This window comes from Empidonax traillii, unplaced genomic scaffold (genome assembly GCF_003031625.1).
Source record: "Empidonax traillii isolate 1590-97213 ecotype Southwest subspecies unplaced genomic scaffold, ASM303162v1 scaffold309:size1915965, whole genome shotgun sequence".
Taxonomy (NCBI): domain Eukaryota; kingdom Metazoa; phylum Chordata; class Aves; order Passeriformes; family Tyrannidae; genus Empidonax; species Empidonax traillii.
The window spans coordinates 861,465-877,376 of NW_020955502.1; the positions used below are offsets into that span (position 1 = coordinate 861,465).

Genomic DNA, 15,912 nt, shown 5'->3' on the forward strand with positions numbered 1-15,912 from the left:
ATGGCCGGGGCTATCATCGAGAACATGAGCACCCGCAAGCTCTGCATCGTCGGGGGCATCTTGCTCGTGTTCCAAGTCATCGCCTTCCTGGTAGGAGGGCTCATCGGTGAGTGCCGGGGGCCACTTTCCTTCCTCCTCCTCCTCCTCTCTCCGCTCTTGTTTAGTGCTTGTTACAGTATCGCTGACTCGCTCCCATGATCTCATTACCCGCTTTTGTAGCGAAGCGATCCCGGCTCCGGGCCCTTTGTGCCCGTCCCGCGGGTGCTGCGGGGGGAGACGGGCAGGGAAAAGTTTTTGTGTTGATTCCTCTCTCTTTTTTTTTTTTTTTTTTTTTTTTTTTTTTTTTTTTTTTTTTTTTTTTTTTTTTTTTTTTTTTTTTTTTTTGGCTTGGTTTCAGCCCGCACTTAAAGAAAGAGGGAAGGGGGAAAGCTTCAGTATGGCGACGGATCGCGCAGGGAGCCTCGCGTTTCAAAGTTGGTTTCAATAATAATAATAATAATTTATTTTTTAAAGGGTTTTTCCGCCGTTCTTGGCGCTGCCCCTCCCCGTGCCTCGGCCTCCGAACCGGCCGCGGGAGGAAACCTCTCCCTTACCAAAAGGAGAACAAAAAATAATAATAAAAAATTAGGGGGAGAAAAAGAGGGAAAAAAGAAAAGAAAAGAGGAATGACTGTGGGGGTTTTCCCGGTTCTGGGTCCCCTCGCGCCACCACTCCACTCGCGCTTTGTCCGGGCTTGTTTCCCCTCTTTGCCCCCCGATCCTCGTCTAGGAGGGACACCCCCCTCACTCCCCGATCCTTTTCCAGGAGGGACCCTCCGGCCACCCCCGATCCTCTTCCAGGGGGATCCCCCCTTCGTTACTCTTCCCAGAGGAGCTCAAATCCGCGTGAGCTCGGCCTCACGGAAATCCCGCGCGGCTGCTGGGGGAAGGGGTTTATCTCTCCCTTCCACCCGCGACACCCCCGAGCTCCGTACCCCCCGAGCTTCGCTCCCCGGCCACCCACCCCGGCTCCGCACGCGAACCTCCGCGCCGGGAACTTTAAAGCCCAGATTGTGTTTATCCCTGAGCATTCCCAGAGGCAGGGATGTGAATTGGGACACAGCCCTGCGGTGGGGGGCTGCCTCCCGCTGCCTCTGGGCGGGAGCTTTCCCTGAGGGATGGAAGGAGGGAGAGCAGATTTGGGGCAGTCCTGGGGTTTGGGGGTTTTTTGCCTTTTTTTTTTTTTTTTTTTTTTTTAATAGAAAGTACCTGAGTTGTGAGCCGGCTCCTTGTAGCGATGGTCGCATGGATCTGGCTGCTCTGGCCATTTCCAGGGTGGGAATGTTGCCCTGCTCTGGCTAGGAAGGACTGTCCTGCCCTGCGGTGGATCCCCCACCCAAATCCTCACTTTCCGGAGCAGGGCTGGTTCCCCGGGATCCATCCCCTTCCCCCGCATTTGTTGGGGTCTTGGGGAAGGACCGTGGATAACCAGAGTCACATCACTCTGAAAAATTTGTTGTGCTTCTTTGGGAGAATAAAGTTGGGCTATTTAAGAGGGATTGAAGGAATTCCTTCAGCCATTTCTCAGAAAACAGACTCTGTTTTCCTGGTGCCCATCAGTGCTTTGCCTTCGTGGCCTCTTTAATTATCAGCTTCTAATAACCACAGAAATTCCACTCAGCATAATTTTGGAAAACGTCAGTTTCCCTCATTCTCTTTCTTCCTTACCTTTATCGCAAAGGAATTGCTGGCACAAACTGAATGAAACCCAGTTTTTCTGGTTTTGCAGGCCTGAACCCACATGAAGTTTATCAGGATTGGCTTTTTTCTTTTCTTTTTTTCTCTTTAAGAGCTGGTTCAAGAGCAGGTTACTGAACCCACTGCTGATTCATGAGATAAAATGTCTTGGCCTGTGCTGTGCAGAGAAGCCAGACTTCATCTTAAAGGGGTTTTTCTAGTAGTTTCTCGATGCTAAGTTTAAAAAAGCTGCTTGTTCCAAAGGCAAGTGTGGATCAGAAAGACCTGTTTGTGCTGGCATCTGGGGACAGATGTGATAAACAGATGTTTGTAGTTGCCTTGGTAAGGGAAAAGACAAATGTTTCTGTTCAGATGTGTAGAGATTCAAAGACTGAAGAACTTAGATGCTGTTAGTTCAGTTTTCCATCTGGTTTATTCCCTGCCTTACTGGCTGCTGCTGCTGGGCATCCACCTTGGGCCTCCCCATCATGGATGGGGGTCCCACCTCATGCTGGGGCTGGAAAACTGCATGGACAGGTTGGCTGGGCTGGGGCCAAGGAGCTCTTCTGCCATGGGAGACAGCGATTTGGGCTGAGTTCAGTATCTCGTACAAACTCAGGCACCCCATCCTGCTGGAATGTCCTGCACAAAGTCAGTCACTCCATCCTGTTGCATTAAGTGCATCTTCTATCTGTTGCCGTGTCCTAAGGGGTTACTGCAGGACAAAGCTCTTTAATTACTGGAAATCCCCACTTCTGATCTTCTATCAGATCAAACTGCTCTAATCAATCACCCAAACTGGTTTTTCCTCCTCAGTATTTACCACTCCTGATGCATTCAAGGAGTTTAGAGCCTCCTCCTTCTCTTCAGGCTCCAACAGCGCCCAGCCAGCCCTCCTGGGAGCTGGAAGCCCAAGGATATTTGATGCTGGTGCAACACTAAGCTTTGCTTGTAAACTAGGTGTGGTTCCCAACATCTGGCAGGGTGAGACACAGTAGGGCATCGAAGCCTGGGGGTCTGTGTGCAGCTCTTCCCAGGAAACCACCTTGGATCACACCTTGCTGGGCTCCCTGTATCCCTGGAAATCAATCCAGTGACTGACTCTGGGCTTGCAGCAGTGGGGTCCTGCCCCTTTAGTTAGTCCTGAGCACGCGGTGTTTCCTAAGAGGCACCTGCTGAGGAGGGGCCAGTGGCCGGTGCCCTTCAGGGGAGCGAAGCCGAGCTGGGAGAGCCCCAAATGCCACCAGCTCCAGCAGCAGGGACATGGCACGGCCACTCCAGAGGTGACGCGGGGTGGGATGGGAGCAGAGGTGTCGCTGAAATAATGTCCTGGTCTGGTTTGATCCACCGAACAGACACCAAAATCTACTTATTTTAGTTTGTTCAGGTCTAGACAAACCAAAATACGTACACGAGTGGGACAGGGCTGCAAAGCCAACCCAGCCTTTCCCTTCACAGGCACTTAGGTCATGTTTCAAAACAATGACTAAGTGCTCTATTTTAACAGATTACTCGTGCAAGTCCAAAATACCCAAATGCAGCATGTTGGTACCTGATACAACAACCATGACAAAGCTTTGTTTGCCTGAAATCGGGGGGTTCTGCTGCAGGTGGTTCCTCAGCTTGTTTTTGAACAGTCACTTGCAAAATGCCAGAGTTCTAATATGACTTCCACGTTTCTCACAGCTCTTCTATTTAACAGCAGGAATCTTATCAGCTCTCGTGTGGGTTTTGGTTAGAGCTGTCTGTTGGCAAAGCATGAGATGGACATGTAAAAGAGCCATTCCCTTGGTGGGGTGAAGCTTCTCTGGCCTTTTAAGGGAGCTTTGCAAAGCCAGAGAGGGAGAAAAGACCTCAAAAGATCATTTTATTGATTGTTTCTATGTTGTTGTGCTACGGTAATGAACTGTTGGCTCCAGACAAGTGGGGCTGTCACTGCTTCAAACCCCACAGAATTCCTCATGTCTGCTCCATTCGTGGAAAACATCTTGTTTGAAGGTCATGCTTCTGGGCTGCGTGTGATGTGTTCAGTTGGGATGTATCAGTAGGAGATAAACATGATCCATAAAATTATCATAATGCAGCCTTGTCTTCACTATCCTGCTATGAATGATGGCTTGCATAAATTACAGGAGACTGGGATCGACAGGAATGTTTCCTGTTATCGTTTGGGAGAAATGAGGCTGATGCTGATTTACAGTCACAGCGTTCCCAGGAACCCTCACGAGCTCTGCCTTTTCTGTGGCTGTTTCTGGGTGCCACCAGGCCTGGGAGCTGTGACAGCCTTGGACTCAATGTGAGGACAAACCTTGAACCTCAAATCCTGGGGTCAGTTCTGGGCCCCTCAGAGCACGAAAGACATTGAGGGGTTGGAGTGAGTTCATAGAAGGGAATGGAGCTGGGGAAGGGGCTGGAGCAGCTGAGAGGGAGCTGGGGGGGCTCAGGCTGGAGAAAAGGAGACTCAGGGGTGACCTTCTGGCTCTCTGCAACTCCCTGACAAGAGGGTGAAGCCAGGTGGGAGTTGAGCTCTGCTTCCAGGGAACAAGGGACAAGACGAAACAGCCTCAAGTTGCGCCAGGGAGGCTTAGATTGGATATTGGGAATATTTTTTCATGGAAAGGTTGTCCAATCCTGGCACAGCTTCCCAGGGTAGTGTTGGAGTCCCCATCCCTGGAGGGATTTCAAAGCCATGTGTATGTGGCACTTGGGGACATGGGGCAGTGGTGGCCTTGGCAGTGCTGGGGAATGGTTGGACTTGATGGTCTGAGAGAACTTTTCCAGCCTAAACAATTCTATGATTCCCACAGCTGGACCAGCTGCAGCATCTGTCTGTCTGTGCTTGGTACTGGGGATTTTGACCAGTATGTTCCCATGGAGGTCACACCACAACTGTTCCAGGCCAAAGCTGAGCTGGGACACCTGTGTCCTTTCCTGGCAGCTGGTGAGGTGTTGGAAGTTGTGTATGAAATCTGACTTGATTGATTGTGGCTTTAATGCCTCCTGGTTGTTTTGAAAGCAAAGCTTTTGATTACAAATTATCTTCCTCTGTGTATCTTGTGGAAGCTCTTGGTGTCCCTCTTTCTAATCCCTTTGCATCCTGTAATTCTTTTATATACACAATATTTTAAAGAGGAAAAAAGCCCACAGCTCTGTGCAGCAACATCCCTGCTTCAAAAATCTGGTTATTTTTTTTATTGGAAAGGTGATTTTCAGTAATTTATGTGAGTTACTTTCAAGGTGCTTTCCAACCCAAACTGTTCTATGACTCCAAAGATGCCTCATCCCAAGTCAGAGATTATCTTAGTTTTGGTTCAGACGAGCCCAGGGAGTGGAGAACTCTCTTGTGATTAAAAGAGCTGAAAGTCTGGTGCCCAACTGTACACTTTAGAAATTTAACTGATTGGAAAAGTGGAGGTATTTATGTAGCACATGAGTCCTCTGGGCTGAGGGGGATGCATTTAAAAAGGTGCAGGTTCACTGCTCGCTTCCCTTGGCTTAGGCTTGAAAAACGCAATTGTTGTGACTGGAGCAACTCAAACTTCCTTGTGTGTCTCGCCTGGAGAGATAATGAGTCATGTGTGGCCATGGCTGAGCAGCTCTCCACAATCCCAGCTCATTATCTAAATGTCTGATTTGGCTCCTGAGCACCGAGTTTCCAGGATTTAATTTTCTTTCCTGGGATTTCATTACCTTCTTAGGGCTGAACTGATCTTTTGACAGGGGAGGTGCTCGGATTTCCAAGGTATGTTGTGCAGCCTGCAAGGAAAGAGTGTCTGCAGGCAGGGACAAAGAGCATTTTTGTGTGCCTGACTTCCTTTCATCCCGGGCCCCTCCAGGAGATGGTTGGTGCTGCTCCGTGGCCATGAATGCCAATAGATCCTCTGTATAGACACATTCCTGCAGTGCTGCAGCCTTGGCAGAAGCACTGGGAGCCGAGGAAAAAGCAGACACGAAAGGTCATGTCTATTTAGTTTAGGTCTGCTCAATTCTTCTTTTTAAGAGCTGTAACTGTAGCTGAATGGGCAGAAGTGGTAGAAATGGAGAGTTCCCAGGCAGGAACAAGTAGTGCCAGGGGCCTGAGGAGCTGGGAATCCTCTGAGGTGCTGTTTTTTCTCTTCTCACAGCTGCATCTTCTAAACTAAGTCATCTTGGGAGAGAGGCATTAGGAAACTCTATGCCTTGTACCTCCCGTGACAAAGACAGTCCTTCTGCTGCTTCTCTGTTGTGTTGATATGGGACTTAAACATGACCTGATCACTTACCCTGCTGCCTCTCTGCCCTTTGCAAGGGAAAGCCATTAAACAGGAAGTCTTTTCCTTAGTAAATAACATTTATGGCCTTTGAAGTTGGGTTATAACGCTCTGATAGCCTGAGAAAGCCTTTGAAGGACACAAGGTGTCCCCCGGAAGGGCCAGGACCTGAGCCTGCCTATTCACATGGAGATGGAATTCTTTACATATCTGAGTATTGGCTGTTTCCAAGGTGTCTTATCTGTAAACCTGGGGAGTTTCAGGCTCAGGAGAAACACGGCTGGGTAACAACAGCTCTTCCTGCTCTCCTAGACCTCTGTTTGCAGGGATTTCATACCTTGGCTGGGCGTTGCAGGAAGTGCATTTTATCCCAGTAGAAAACTGACACAGGACAATTTGGAAGAAGATCAGACTGTCTGTGACAATTAGTAAAAGAGTTCTACCTCCCTTTTTTTCTTCTCCTTTTAAATAAAATATTTTCGAATATGTATTTCTGCATTTAGGGAACTCCACTAGTGCTCCCCTCGTTTGCATTAGTTGCTGCTGTTTCATATGTATGTGAATTATGGAGATCATTCAGTCAGTTCTCCCAGCAAATGCAATTGTACCTCCTGGGATTTTCTTGCTTTGTGACTTGCCAGGGGCTGGAGGAATAATCCCTTATCTCCCATATCAGGGCTGTTCCCCTGGCACCCTTTGGCTGCTGTTGGATGGTTGCAGCGTCACAGGTTGCTGGGACTCCCCTGCTCTAAAGTCTCTTGGTATGGCTGTTCCTGTGGCTCCTTGGGAACTGATTTTTGGGAAAATCTCCAGTTTGGGCTGCTCTAAAGGGGGTTTTCTGATAGCACAGCTCAAAGCTGAAGAAGTAGCTTTGGAGAAGCATTTTCCTTGAGGAAAAACACAACCAGCTACCCCTCTGACCGTGATTGTGCACACAGGAATATGTAGTTGTGTGGTTATGGAGTCACAGAATTCCGGTTTGGGTTGGAAGGGACCTTAAATCCCATCTCATTCTGCACCGTGCCACAGGCAGAGACACCTTCCACCAGGTTGCTCTAAGCCCTATCCAGCCTGGCCTTGGACCCTGGCCTTGCAGTCACGGGCATCCACAGTGTTTCTGTTCTGATCCCATGGAGTTGAGTTGGGCATCTCCCAAACTCTGCTTTGATAGTTTGAACACGTTCATTTTTATGGCCTGAAACAAAACAATACAGAGAAATAGTGTTGGAAAATCTATTGGAGACAACAGGAATGAGGGTGTTCAGCTGCAATAGGTTGTCTAGGAACTCTCACTGTAAATAAGGATGGAATTGGTGCCCTGGGGCTATGAAAGGATTTTGGTCTGGATAAAACCTGAAGCTAAATGGTGACAAAGAAATAATATTCCCAAGGGGAGTGGGCCTCTAGTAGGCAGTGGGGGTTTTTTGGGGTTTATTTTTTTAAAAGATGAATTATTTAAATATACAGTAGTTTTGCACATAAAAGCTGCTGCAGTGTTCAGAAAAAGGCTTTGTGAAATAGTAACTAGCAATAAAAAATTGCGATTAAAAGTCTGTGTGCCACCCAGATATATTAAACCGGTGGCACTGAGGTCAGGAAAGAGGGAAATGGAAGAGAAAAATTTCATGTTGCAGTAAATATATATATATACACATATATAAAATAAGGGTATATGTGATGCTATTCAGATTCTGGTTGTTTCAGTCGGCAAAGCCGGGTCTGCCCATGATAAATTAGCTTGTTTATTCCTACCCTGCAGTCGTTAGGGTAATGAAGCAGAAGCCCTTTGTGTGTGCTCACTGGGAAGTGCTGGCTGGCTCGGAAGGGGGTAATTGAGTAGAAAAGCAGAATGCTCCCGGGGCCGGGAGAAGTTAAATCCCCCCGAGGTCAGGGGGATTCAGGCTTTAATCAATGTGGACACAATGCAATTGAGAGTTTCCAAAGGGCTTGTTTATGGGGCGGGAGCAAGGGTCGGTGGTTAATGGAAGCGCTGGAGGTGCTCGGGATGAGAAGGTGCAAAATGTGGATCTCAGAGGTGAGGGCTGGGGAGGGGGATTGGATATTTGCGTGTAACTTGTGTGCAGGTGGAAGGAATTATTTGAGGCCTCATCCCAGGAGCTTTTTGGGGATCTACTTAATTATTCAAATTAAAATTCTGAGTGATGGTGGCTCTTACCCAATTGTAGGGGTATGTAATACTCTAAAACAAAAAGGCTGAAAAATTGAGCTCACTTATAGTAATTTTTTTTCTCTAAAGATTTCAGTCTAAAACTAGAGAAATAGTGTGGTGTGGTGGTGTTGGTTTTTTTTGTTTGTTTGTTTGTTTGTTTGTTTTGTTCTGTTTTGGTTTTTTCTCCTGGGTTAAGACCCTTGGGTCTTGTTTTCTGGTGACCTGGTGGGATCAGGCCCTGAGTGCCCTGCTCTGACCTCCAGGCTGAATGGAAAATATGAAGTTCTGTGCAGGAGTTGCTTTAGTCTGTGAGACATGGCTCAAGTGGCTCTTGACAGTCCATCAAAGCCCTCCTTGGGCAGTGGTGGCCACACTGCTGAAGGTGTCTGGCTCTTCAGGTATTCCCTGGCTAAAACCATCACAGGGAGAAGCACAATCAGCTGTGCCCCTGGAATTTGGGATATCCTGGGGCTTTTCCAGTAAGCAGAGCAACTCTATATACTCTGCTGGAGGAGATGCAGAGAGCTGCCCCATTTCCCAGCAGCACATGCTGGTTGCCTCATACCTTTAAGGCAAATGTGTTGATACCATCCATGCTGAAGGGGGAAGCTGGAAAGGGGCTCTTTATCAGGAACTGTAGTGATAGGGCAAAGAGTAATGGGCTCAAACTGAAAGAGGGGAAATTTATGTCAGATATATAGAAGAAATTCCTCCCTGTGAGGGTGGTGAGGCCCTGGCACAGGGTGCCCAGAGAACCTGTGGCTGTCCCATCCCTGGAGGTGTCCAAGGGCAAGTTGGATGGGGCTTGGAGCAACCTGGTCTAGTGGAAGGTAACCCTGCCCATGGCAGGGAGTGGAATAAGATGGGATTTAAGATCCCTCCCAACCCAAACCATTCCAAACCTCTGGAAGTCCTGGCAGCTCCAGCAGCCTCCTGCCTACAGCTTTTGGCATCTGGCACTGCTGGTGTTGAACCCTTTGGCATGAGGGGTCCCTTCCCTCTGGAGCCAGGACTCTTTCCTGAGGGCTCCCTGGGCAGCCCCAGCTGGAAGGGCAGGTTCCTGGAGAGCTATGCTCCTGACTGGCATCCCCCAAACCTCCCTGATGGCAGCCCTGCTCCTCGGTTATTCCAAGTGGTACCTGCATTTCCACAGCGAGCAGCTGGAACATGGGCTGAGGCTTTTCCACTGTATTATGCACCAAGAGCTATTTAATTATTTACAGGCTAACATATATCATGGAATACGTGGAGCCTCCCCCAGCCAAAGGCAGCAGGGCTGGGAGCAGCCGCCTTGGCACCGCGGCGCAGCCCAAATCCCTCGGTGCGAGCTTTGTTTTGCATAGCACTTTGTAATACTGTTAGTTGACTTGGCTGCAGCTTCACAAAGCATTTTTTTCCACTTGGTTCAACACTCACTCGAATTTAATGGGACAGGAGCCAAATCAGTAATGGAAGCCAAGTGCCGACGTTTGTTTGGTGCACGGTTCCTGATGAGGAATATATATAGTAATTGTCTCTTGCTCCTCAAAGCTGTAACTTTGGCAGAGGGGAGGCTGGAGGGAGCATGCCAAGTGTTTAAAATCATAATCAGGCAGTGATGAAAACATATATTTATGGCTGTAATGAGTTGCATCAAAGCAAGAAACATTCGGCTTCTCTGTAGAAGGAATGATGTCTCTTAATTCAGAAATACCTACTTCGAAATCACACAGAATCTGTCAGAGCTGAAAAGCTCAGAGCTTGGCTGAAATGTCTGCCTTATTTCACAACAAGATTTCTGATATTCCCTTCCAGCTGCAGTTTTAGCAGTGATTGCTGGGTTCTGCATCGAGGCACGATGAAAGAATCAGCATTTATTGGAGTGTTTTATGCACCGTGTGCATGTCACAAAAGTGTTCTGTTACCCTGGATTTCAGCTTGATTTTTGTTTGTTTGTTGAATGCTTTGTTATATTCTATTCTATTTTATTTTATTCTATTTTGCTGTTTATTTCTGCTATCTCAGTGACTTGGCTGGGGGGGCTGTTTTGAGGTATGGGCTTTGTGTGGTTCCTGGGGGACCACTGGATGCAGCGAGGTCTTGGGATGCAGCAGTGCAATGTATGCACTGTGGGTTGATATCGAGAGCAGGTATGAATGGCATAATTTAGGTTGGATTCCACAAGTATTCATGTAATCCCTTAGGCTGGAAAAGCACTCTAAGGTCATTGAGCCCAACCATTAACCCAGCAATGCAAATCCCCTTGAGCCCACCCTTGTGTGGCATTACTACAACTTTGCAGCTGAAACAGACTCACTGCTGTCAAAAAAATGGAAAAAATGCAGTTTATAAACAAGACTTTTGAATAACTTCCTGCGGCCCTCACTGAGTCACCTCCCTGCCGTGGGAAGGAGCACAGATGTCACCGTGTGACGAGGTGGCACTTGGGGAAGGTGCTCCACAGGGTTCCTGGCTGGGATCCCAACCATCTCCAGAGCTGCTGGGATGATCTTGCTGTGTCCAAATTACACAGGAGCCAGGGCTGAATCATCTGGGTGTAGCAGCGCGTGTGGGGCCGGGGACCCATGCTATGCTGGGAGGTGGAAGGGCAACACTCAGCTTGGGAGTGTTTCCCTCAGTGGAGTATTGGAGTTTTTTGGTGGGCTGTGATCTTCTTGGCAAGTCCTGGACTATCTGTCAGAACCATGGCGACAACATGAAAATCACCTTCTGCAGGAGCCCCTGGACTGGACACCTTCTCCCCAGTTTCACATGAGCACCTCGGTGTCCTTTCTGTGGGGACTTTGACATATTCTATACATCTGAATGTCCCTTATTCTATGTGCTGCTTCTCTTTTAATCCATAGTACAGAGACATTCCAATGCTTATCACCTGCATTAGAGCATGTTTTACTTTTTTAGGTTAAATTTGCACCTAATGTTTGGAACTTCAAGCCTGGTTTTCATTTTAAAAAGAGCTGAACTTTTGGGAGGGAGGGGGGGTTTAATAAATTTCACTTCACAACTTTGTATTATGCAGGATTAGTTTATTCATCCAGGTTTATCTGGGCACATGCTTTGCCTGTGAATTTGCTTGAATGAACACATAGCAACGGTGTTTGCATAGGAGAAGCTTTCAGTAACTCAGGATGATTTTGGGTGATGAGGTATCTGGGACTGAACCAGCAGATACTGGCTCTTCAGCTAATCCTCATCTGATCCCACTACAAAGTCAGTAATGCATCTGTAGATGTAATAAACTTAATTACTTGACTGTGAGATCAAGGAGCTGAGAAGGAGCAGCATTGGGTGCATTTGTTTTAAATTGCCTTCAAAGAGTAGAATGTGGAGCTGCGTATTTTGGTGGGGAACCACTGTCTAAGACATCTGAAGATGCTACAATTGTGGTTCTCTTCCCTTCACAGCTCCAAGCCCTACTACAGCTGTTCCTTACATGTCAGTGAAATGCATTGATGTAAGGAAGAACCACCACAAAACCAAGTGGCTGATGCCCTGGGGACCCAACCACTGCAAGAAGCTGAAGGACTTTGACGAGGCGGTGAGCCGGCAGATTGAGGCCAATGACATCGTGTTTGCTGTGCATGTCCCGCTGCCCACCAAGGAGATGAGCCCCTGGTTCCAGTTCATGCTCTTCATCATGCAGCTGGATATCGCCTTCAAGATGGACAATGACCTGAGTGAGTAGCTCTCATTTCCCACAGTGTTTGCCCTAAAGTTGCTTTTATCTTGGGCCACGTGTTGGCTGTTGGTGCCCCATACAATGAGGTGGTGCAGGAGCACCAGGTGGGGCAGGGATGACATTTAATGCATCATCATTAAGATAAGTTAAAACTGAGACTGTAGAAAGCTGACATGTGTATTTTTATCTCTGTATTTATCTCTGAAATTCAGAGAGAGTAGCTTTGTGACTTTAAGGCCTCAACTTGACCTAGAATAGATGGTTGCATTACGAAAACACCACTTTGTTCTGAAGCTTTTCACGTTGAACCACTGAGCTGGAGTCAGGAATGCCTGATCACCTGGAGCAGGCTGCTGGAATGCTAAACAAGCTTCTGGCAGCATTTCTGCTGGAAGAGAAGGTCATTGTCTGTGCCGTTCAGTGACTGAGTCCTGCAAAGGTGGGAACTTTTTCTGAACTCTAAAAGCATACAAGCTCATTTTGGGCCACCCCTTGGGTAGTAAAAGGGAGGTTTGGGGTGAGCTGTGTCACTGCTGTCTCTGCTTAGGTCCTGCCATCTGGCATTCAGGAGCTGCTGGTTTTCTTTACAAGAAGCATGTGGAGATGAGGGACATTAATACTTCTTATGGTGTGAGCTTGTTTGGCAGACCCTAAAGGTTTTGTTTCATTGAAGAAATATTTTAAACGCTATTTTCCAATTTTTTGTGCCAAGCTGAAGGCAGACATACATTTAAGTGTAAGGTCTAAGAAACCAGTGAGTAACATATTTCTCACATTTGTGTTGTAACAGATCTTAAAGAAATAAGAACAAATCTTGCTAAGGTGAAATAATCGCATAACGTGTCTGTGTCCTGCTGTTAACCTGGAACTAGTGGAAGAGCCCCATTTCATCAGGTGATTGGGATCAGCTCCTGTAAAGGGGATGGTGAGGATGTGAAATAACCTCACTTCTTTTAAAGCAACTTTTCAAGTTTTTTCTCTCTCAAGCTCTGAGCCCTCAAGGCCAGCACTTTGTGCTGTGGCTGATGCCGGCAGGGGCTGGTGCCAAACCAGGGACACTCCTGAAAGGCACTGTGGCTGGTGTAGCCTCCACTGGACACTTGTAAGGAGTGTCTTGGAGCTGCCTCAGATCATCTAGCAAAGCAGCACTGCCTGGGAACTGCACAGACTTTATCCTCCTGGAAAGCTGCTGCTGCCTGAGGAAACATCCTGCTCTCCCTGCTCCTGAAGCCCCACAGCATGGTCTGAAGGTGCTGTGCAGGGTCCTGGGCTCTGCTGAGTTCCCCTTCATCTTCAAGGGATGTTGCTGAGCCACATCAAATGTCACCCTATTTTGTCCCCAAGGGCACTTGGTCGTCCTCTTCTTCTGCAATCCATAAGCAAGGCCAGTGCACAGAATAAACTGGCATTTGGCTTCTCCAGGGATGCTGAGTGCTGCAGCCCTGCTGGGAAAGGGATGCTCCAGGACGGGGGCAGTCAGGCTGTGCCAGTAGGAGATGTTGGTGACTCATGGCTGACTCCTCATCTCTGCAGCGCAGGAGTCATGCCTGTGTCAGCCCTGCTCAGCCAGCCAGCAAGGATTGTCCCAGGATAGAGGGGAGGGAGTCCCTGGTAAGGTGCCCTGGGAGGTGCTGAGCATCCTGGAATGCCCCTGGGATCTGCACCAGCAACCAGCTCTAATCACCTTCACCTTGGGAACTCGCTCTGGACCTTCACTGTTTTTGAAATACGGATGTTTTTGGAATGTGGATGTTTAAAAGCTGAGATACTTCCCTGTGTTTATCCTTCATAGAAAGCTGGAAGAGAATCAGACTGTTCCTCCAAGGAAGAGGCTATTTCTGTGCCCAAGCTGTCCTGTCTTTTCTTGATGCATTGTGCACTCAATTATTAAAACCCCTTCCCAGAACTGGGAAAGGCCAGAATGAGATGGAGTTTCTTTGCAGTTGAAATGCAATTGTGTGCACTCAGAGGGCCAAGTGCTGCAGCCTCCTGCTCTAATTCATCCAGCTCTGGGCTCCTTGGTAGGATTGGTGATTTTAGGGAGCTGGTGAAGCATGGAAGTGTAATGCAAATCATTCCAGCATTTCTATGTGCTTGCCCTAGGCTTCTCCCCAGCCAGCTGTGTCAGTGTGCATCTGGCCCAGAGCCGCCTCCTGAAACAACTCTGCTATTTTTAGGCTATTGTAATGTGAGTGAAGATATCCTGGGCAAGGATCACACTAAAGTGAATCATGGAAAAGATCCCAGGCAGGAAAATGCCAATGGGAAGAATTACGGGGAGTCCCTTGCTGGGGGGGAGTCACAGCTCTGACCTGCTTTGGAGCATCCCCTAATCCTGGGAAGGGAGAGTCAGGGAGAGGGCTCAAAGCTGGGATGCCCACAGGAGCGTGTCTTCTTGTTGGGCAGCCCTGGAATGTGTGATCCTCTAAATGACCCTTACTTAGTGCTGTAGGGTTGTTAACACAGTTCTGTGGCAGAGTGAGGTTGGCACACAGTGACTGATTTACCAGGCTCCAGATTAACCACACATCACTTACAAGACCTATATAGGCAAGGCTGACCTGGAGAAGGTGTCTGAGCCATGGGAAGGTGTCTGTTGCGGTCCTTGTGAGATAAGGGTCCCTGGCAGGGGTAACTTCATCTCTTGCTGCTGAATAAGACAAATTTATACCTTTCATTGTTGGGAAATTCTGGAGAGCCTTGATTAACATGAGTGGAAGAACTGAAGGGACTGGAAGGGACTAGGTTGGGAGGAACCTTAAAGCTCATATCAGTCCCATTCCCTGCCATGGGCAAGGATACCTTCCACTATCCCAGGTTGCTCTAAGCCCCATCCAGCCTGGCCTTGGACACTTGCAGGGATGGGGCAGCCACAGCTTCTCTGCGCAACCTGTGCCAGGACTTTGCCACCCTTACAAGAAAGAATTTCTTCAGAATATCCCATCTAATCCTACCCTCTGGCAATGGGAAGCTGTTTAATGCTGTGCAGGAAAAGGACAACCCCGCTCCCCAAAATTGTCTCTTTGCCGTCTGACATTTTGATAATAATGTGAATAAGGCACCAATCTTAAAATTTACTTCTCTGCCAGACAGTGTCAGTGTCCTTACTTGTTCCTCAGGGACAGTGGGAGTTGCTGGTGGAAGGCTGAGAGTGAGCTGGCATAGGATTGTCACAGAATCATTTAGGTTGGAAAAGACCTTTAAGATTGAGTCCAACCACTAACCCAGCCCTGCCATCAGTTTGGTGTGCTGAATATATGTGTATGTCTGTATGTATACATCTATATCTATTTTTTTTTATAGATACATCTATATTTTATGTTGACAGCCTTGAAGGATCTTTGCACAAGGCTTTTTTCCAATGGGAGTTGTCACCCCAATGCAGAGACTGATGGAAATCCAGAGGGAGCCTCTAATCCATTGGCCTGGGAAAGCACGGAGCAGTCCATCTTCTGCCTTCTGGTTTTCATACACGATGGCAGCAGCAACATTTGGACTGCAAAGATGAAATACTGAAAGCTGTTTTTGTTGGATTTAATCCCAAGCATTCCAGTTGGTTTTATGGCTTCTGAAATGGAGTTCGTAGTTCTTTTTAGCTGGGCCAAGTTCAACCTTATGTTCCCATTTATCTGTTTTGCTGGTCTCCTAAACAGCGGATCTGAGACTGCAAATCCATGTTTCATGGAAACCCAACTTGTGGCAGCTCTGGAAAGGAACTGGATATGGATCAGGATGGTGTAGATCACGTGTGCCAAAAAATGCTCAGAAAAATCTTGATGCCCCCACATCAGATGCACAACCCAGCCACCTCCCAGTGATGTATAAATAGCAGCTCCCAACCACAGATCCCATCCATGCCCCTTCCCATCAATTTGGATAAGCGTTCCACCACGTATTCCTCAAAAAAATGTAACTGATGCATTGTGTAGCCATCTCCTACTTTTCTATGGTGGACGGTTCCATAGCCATCTCAGTACTTCATAGAATCATAGAATCAGCTGGGCTAGAAAACACCTCCCAGATCATCAAGTCCAGCTTTTGAACCAACACTGCTGTGGTTACTGGACCGTGGCACTACATCCAGTCTCATGTTAAAAA

At 47.8% G+C, this 15,912-nt stretch overlaps 1 protein-coding gene across 1 annotated transcript in view; it reads left to right on the top strand.

Annotated features, from left to right (window-relative positions):
* Window positions 1-15,912, top strand: part of WLS (Wnt ligand secretion mediator) — a 26,614-nt gene continuing 10,702 nt past the window's right edge. Inside the window, exons 1-2 of the mRNA XM_027891075.1 lie at window positions 1-106; window positions 11,540-11,812. Coding sequence (XP_027746876.1) covers window positions 1-106; window positions 11,540-11,812 — 379 coding nt within the window. The remainder of the gene's footprint in view (window positions 107-11,539; window positions 11,813-15,912) is intronic.